Here is a 6,073-nt window from a genome sequence, read left to right as displayed (position 1 = left end):
AGGCACAAAGAAAAGTGTTTCATCCCCACCAGTAGAATACTCTGGTGAACACGCATCTTCCCCACTGAAGCACAGAACGTTTGCTTCCTTCTTGTAGCCCTAAAATACGCATCAAACTTTACCACGTTTTTATTTGCAGGGAGTCCATAAGCCCTTTTCTCGTCTTTGGTCTTGCTGACCACAGTTGTTTTATGTTATTGTCCATTCGTACTGCCAGGTTTAGCTTTTTTGACAATTTTGCCTTGCTGATAACTGCTCTACTGCAGTATTTGCCGATGGATTTGCAATTTCAATGCGTACTTAGCAGCCATATCGCTGTTCTACCAACTTGTAACGGGCCGAAGCGTTATCAAGCATAAAATTGGAGACCCGTTGGCATAGCGTTTTCCGAGAAGAGAGCCTCAAAGACGAGTCGGAAACCTGTCGAAGAAGTTTGGTGGCGCCGGCATACGGCATCCACTGGAAATACGCTGAGACCTGATTCTTCGTTCCCAAGAGAGATCGCGCCTCCGCGCCCAACGCTTGCAGGCGGCTTTTGTTGCGCAAACTGCTCCTGTACATCGAGTTCTCAATGCGAGATTGACCACAGTGTGTCACAATCGGCCGTCGCTGTGTATACCTTTATAGTGAAGCTTAACTGTATCCGTAATTTTTGCTACAGACCGAGCGAACAGCGGCGAATCGGACGAATTTTGTGTGCCGGGCCTGCACCTTCGCCGAGTCCATCGCGGTAGCCTGTGAATTGACGTCTTTGTGGGCCTTGTTAATTTTTTGGGTATGCCCTTTGGTGCCCTTATGCGCGTCGAACTCCTTCCCGTAATATCTTCTTACAGATACGGACATTCCCATCAACGTCCTTCTGAAGCGTTTTTAAGGAAGCGCACGTACACTGCATGACGGAGCTTGGCAGCCGTCTATATACGGCAAAAACCCGGTGAACCGCGAAGTGCCCAATACCTATATTTACAGGGTGGTGGTTCGTACCCGCCACCCTGGCGCCTCTGTCAAAAGAGTTGAGAAGTGGATAGCAATATAAGAAAGCCTCGATACCGATAACAGGTGGAGTTCGACTCTGATGCTAGCGACGTCATTCATGTTTTGGGCCCGCATGGCGATGTAATATAGTATTCCACGTGTAGGAAATATCAAAAGGCGTCGGACGTTTTTAAATAAAATATTCGTGCTACGCAAGGCAATCTGTGAAAATAATCTTGTTCGCTGCATATTACAGCTGTTTTCATCATCTTATTCTTATATATAGTCATATATAAGAAGTGAACAATCTAGCCAACCAGCTATGAACTGTTTGCTGGTACGAGAGACGTTTAAAATCATTATAATAGGAATTAAGAACAGACAATCAATCTTCCGTAAGAAAATGATATCTAATTATCTCTAGATTGCCTTAAATCTTCTTTGGCTACCCTGTTACAGATCACTTCCTGGGCTCATCTGCTGCAGCTGACGAGCGCTCCACGCTACATCTTTGTTCTTTTGGAATCTGCTCTTTAAGTGACTTTGAGTGGCTTTGGGATATTAAGTCCCATAATCCAACCAACATCTCGTTCCCTTGTCTATTTCCAATTAACCGTTTCAGATGGAATATCATTTACTTATATTTGTTCATGAAATATGTTCCTTCCTTCCTCTTTGTTAGCAGCACTAACGTCACTCCATGCCCTATATCATTGCATTATCTGAAATGTGTCAGTAAAAGTGGTGCGGGGGGGGGGAGGTGGTGTCGATGGGATATTTTGTTGAAGGGATACTGGTCACGTCTTACGCTGATGATTTTGTGGCATCGCTCTTGGCGACTAGGGGAGGGAAAGAGGATGTAAGCTGAGTACATGATGCTGTAATCAGAGAGAGAAAACGCATTCTTCATATCGGCTCATGAGAAAAGTAAGCGCAGTTACAAAATCAAAGGAATGATCTTTAGGAAAAAAGTTTACCGGAGTAAAGCATCGTGAAATATATACGTGTTTATTGATATCATAAATAGAGCATTATCACAATGGTTTCGGTGGAAGACGCAGTTTCTGAAAAGAAGAATTGGGTAGAATAAACACCAGGATATGCAGCAAATGTTACTTTGATAAAATGCAATATGCTCGCTTCTTAGAAAACACAACTGAGCCTAAATGTCCTTTTAAAACGTATTAAGGCATATAAACAGATTAAAAGAGAAAATACAATTACACCAAAGAGCAAGAATTAACGCCGATTTGAAAAGCGTTGCATAAAAGCCGTTCCAGTCTTTTCAAACAGGTTAGAATAGAAGAAATCCCCTTCGTTTACCATTACTTTTCATAGCTTGCCAATTTTTAAAGAACTCAACTATATAGGAGCTAGAACACTACTTACACTTCTTGCGGAGGAGGGCTCCGTAGTGGAAGGGAGTGCCAAGACCATAGCCGTAGTTCAGACCATAAGCACCAAGACCATATCCATAACCGTAGTGTCCGGCTCCGTAGCCGAGGGTGCCAATACCATAGCCGTAGACCGGGGCAGCGGAGTAATAAGAAGAGATGGCTGGAGCAGCGTGGGCGACGGTAGCAATGGCTGGGGCGGCATGGATGGCCGTGGCGATCGGGGCAGCGTGGGCGACGGTGGCGATAGCAGGAGCAGCGTGGATAGCGGTGGAGATAGCTGGGGCGGCAGCGTAGGTGGCTACAGCTGGGGCAGCGTGGGCAACGGTGGCTACAGCTGGAGCGGCATGGTAAGAAGCGATGGCTGGGGCAGCGGCGTAGGTGGCAATTGGAGCAGCGTGGGTGATGGTAGACACGGCTGGTGCAGCATGGGCGACGGTGGCAATAGCCGGGGCTGCGGCCAAGCCAATGCCGTAACTGCCAGTTCCGACAATAGCTGTGGCGAAAGCGCCAGAGGCAAGGGCCAGGACGATGCAAGCACGAATCTGCAGAATCAAGGAGATACATTGGTGTCGTGTTGCTGCAAAGTGCCTTGACTGAAGAGTTCATCTGCAAGGCCGCCTAGCCTCACGCATATCCATGCACAGGTTTAATACTTCGCTTGCCGTATGCTGGTGTTTAGAAAGTGTCATGCGACTGCAATTGCGTTTTGCATCGTTTTTTCTCAGGAAGTTTTAAAAAAACGAGTCAATTCATGCATTCACATCTACAAATGGTTTCATACTGTCTTTAGTTGTCCTTTTACGCCTATTGCTGTAGTAAGCACTCATCTTAGTGTCATTGTTGTGCAGGTTTCGGGTAGAGAGGCTCAGTCGATGTAGAATTCGCAATCAGTACTTCTTTGTACCTCGTCATTTCACAATCATTAAAATAGAAGCACGTCCCTACCAAGTAGGAAATTTCTAAAGTGACAAGAATGGAGAGCTAAGCTATTGGAAAATCAGCCCGATAGTTTTGGATTTAAAAATGCTTATTTAGTGCTCGCGAACGAAAGCTTATGAGGCAACAATTCGTTTTACATTGTACTGAAAGCTTGACTAGGTTGTGGAACATGCCATGTTCCAAGGCATTATCCAAAATAAAGAACATGCCATCTTTTGAAGAGAGGATATGTTAAGGCAGCATAAGCGTTCCACTAATTATTTGGGAACCCACCTAGTAAGACACTGGGAACACTGGCGCAAAATGGACAGCGTTGAAAGGCATGGTAAAGCAGAATATAGTTGAGAGCAGTCGTTCTTACCATGGTAGGAAGGGAGCTGCCGTCGAGTCGATTACTGTCAGAGAAAATTTTCCCGCCTGCTTTTATAGAAAACTTTAAGAGGCTTTCATCCGTACCCTCTCCCATTTTCATCACTCGCTCTTTCGGTACTTAGTGCGCACTCTCAGCCCACCGGCCCTATTTCTTTTGCTGGCGTCTGTATTCTACTAAAGCTCATGTCTTCCTTTTCCTGTTTTTTAACGTTATAAGACGACACTTTTTAGATTAGCTTATGCGTGCCAACATCAGACTCTGCGCTGCGAAACCTTATGTAACCTGCAAACTAATGAAGCTCCACCCAAAGGACCGTGTTTAAATTAGGGTATAGGAATAAGCAGCGTTGAAGGCGGAACGTGACTGGGAAAGATACTGATGCCTTATCTCTAGCGTTTTGCATTACTTGACAAAAAAAAACTTTAGGTAACGTTTGCTCAATAATACAGTTCTAATACATTCTCAAATGAAAAGAGCGTGTCCTTCTCCGCTTGCTTTTGTATGCTGAACTTGATTAGAACCAGTCGAACCACTTGGAACGCCTGTTTTACTGACTGAGATTCTGCAAGGCCTTTCAGAATGGCACGTCAACCACCGTTACTTTCACATCCCTCATTTATTTATGCAACAGCACCCTAAGATATATATCTGCGGTGATTTTCGGCTTACAAAGAATGGCCAATAAATTTCATGGCTGCACCGTTCTACCTGTGAAGCCATTTTGCACTCAAATTTGGCTTCAATACTTGTCTATGCAGTGCTCCTTTAACCATGTTTAATTCACTTGTGCTACAGTTCATTTGTCTTCATGGTCGTGAAACAATGCTAATTAGAAATGATATATTTTGAGTCAAGAATGAGTTTATCCAATTGTGATATATAATATTTTGCTCAAACTTTATAGTCTCCTATTTTGCTCCTTGAAAGTCGTGATTACTAGCCCCCCAAAACGATTTAATTTGTATCGAAAGGAAACATTATGGTACTCATCTCTTTCTACTCGCCGTGATAACGCAGATGTTAGGGGGACCGGACTGCTGTACCAGAGTTGGTACACCGCAGGTGGTCGCAAAAGTTCCAGCTTGCGCCACCATTGTGGCAGTGCGACTGGCTATCGGTGAAGTATTATTATTGGAGTGCAGAAGCCGCCGTGATATTAGTAGTTAGGGCGTACGACTACTGTGCCGAAGGATTCGGGATTAAATGCCGACCGCGGAAGCTGCCTTTGAAGTGAGGAAATTTATTTTGAAGGCAGAGCGATATCACACAGCACTAGGGCGCCATACGAATCAAGGTGCCTTAGTTCTGTGCGACACACACACACACACACACACACACACACACACACACACACACACACACACACACACACACACACACACACACACACACACACACACACACACACACACACACACACACACACACACACACACGCACACACACACACACACACACACACACACACACACACACACACACACACGCACGCACGCACGCACACGCGCACGCACGCACACACACACACACACACACACACACACGCACGCACACACACACACACACACACACACACACACACACACACACACACACACACACACACACACACACACACACACACACACACACACACACACACACACACACACACACACACACACACACAGATATATATAGACATTAAAAAAGACATAAAAGTACCATCCCCAACGCTTTCCTCGGCCTCGCCGATGTTGGCTTCTTTCCTTCATATATATATATGTGTGTGCGTTTCGAAGAGGATCGACTAAGAAAGAAAGAGTTGAAAGGCTAGGGTGCGACATTGCAGACCGTATGTAGATACACATGAATACTTAGGGCGCTTGTAATGCTTGTAAATCTGGGAATAAAGCAAATAGTTATCATTCTGTTAAAGTAGCGCACATACCAAATTAGTGTAAAGTATGTGTTCTGTAAAAAAAACACCATTCTCGAACATTTTGCGGAAGAATGGGCCAGAAATTTGTTTACAACTTCATTGTTGCTTATGAATCGTGGTAATATAAAATTTCCTTGCCCAAGTAATAAAAACCAGTAAATAAGGGTTCAGGGGGAGCCCCAGCTCGTGAGCCGAGCCAACGTTTCGACAAGGGGGTTTTTCTTCTCCTGGTCCTTTCTCAAAATGTCACGTAACAGTACTTTCTTTTTTCGCTTGCGTAAATGCACCAAAATCTATGTAGTTATCGCGTGATTCAACAGAGCAACACAGGTTACAAGTTTTGTCTGAGAGGGAACGTCAACTTTATCCTTCAAAGTACCCCGACAACATATGCAACGTATCTCATCAGTTGCTTGATGTCAACATCCTTTAAAACAGGCTGCATAGTGCTGACACCGCATCGTTGAT

The 6,073-nt window shown here is 44.7% G+C and overlaps 1 protein-coding gene across 1 annotated transcript; it reads right to left on the bottom strand.

The window, feature by feature from the left end:
* Window positions 1–1,967: 1,967 nt before the first annotated feature.
* On the bottom strand, window positions 1,968–3,706 carry LOC146196364 (uncharacterized). The gene is made up of 3 exons (XM_084598180.1): window positions 3,673–3,706; window positions 2,365–2,914; window positions 1,968–2,039 (listed from the first exon to the last, which is right to left on the bottom strand). Coding segments are annotated over exons 1-3 (555 nt in total). The 5' UTR covers window positions 3,676–3,706; the 3' UTR covers window positions 1,968–2,037.
* Window positions 3,707–6,073: the final 2,367 nt, after the last annotated feature.

This window comes from Amblyomma maculatum, chromosome 3 (genome assembly GCF_055883805.1).
Source record: "Amblyomma maculatum isolate TAMU_Amacu chromosome 3, ASM5588380v1, whole genome shotgun sequence".
NCBI lineage: Eukaryota > Metazoa > Arthropoda > Arachnida > Ixodida > Ixodidae > Amblyomma > Amblyomma maculatum.
The sequence above is the reverse complement of the archived record's forward strand: the minus strand, read 5'-3'. Positions and strand labels throughout refer to the sequence as shown.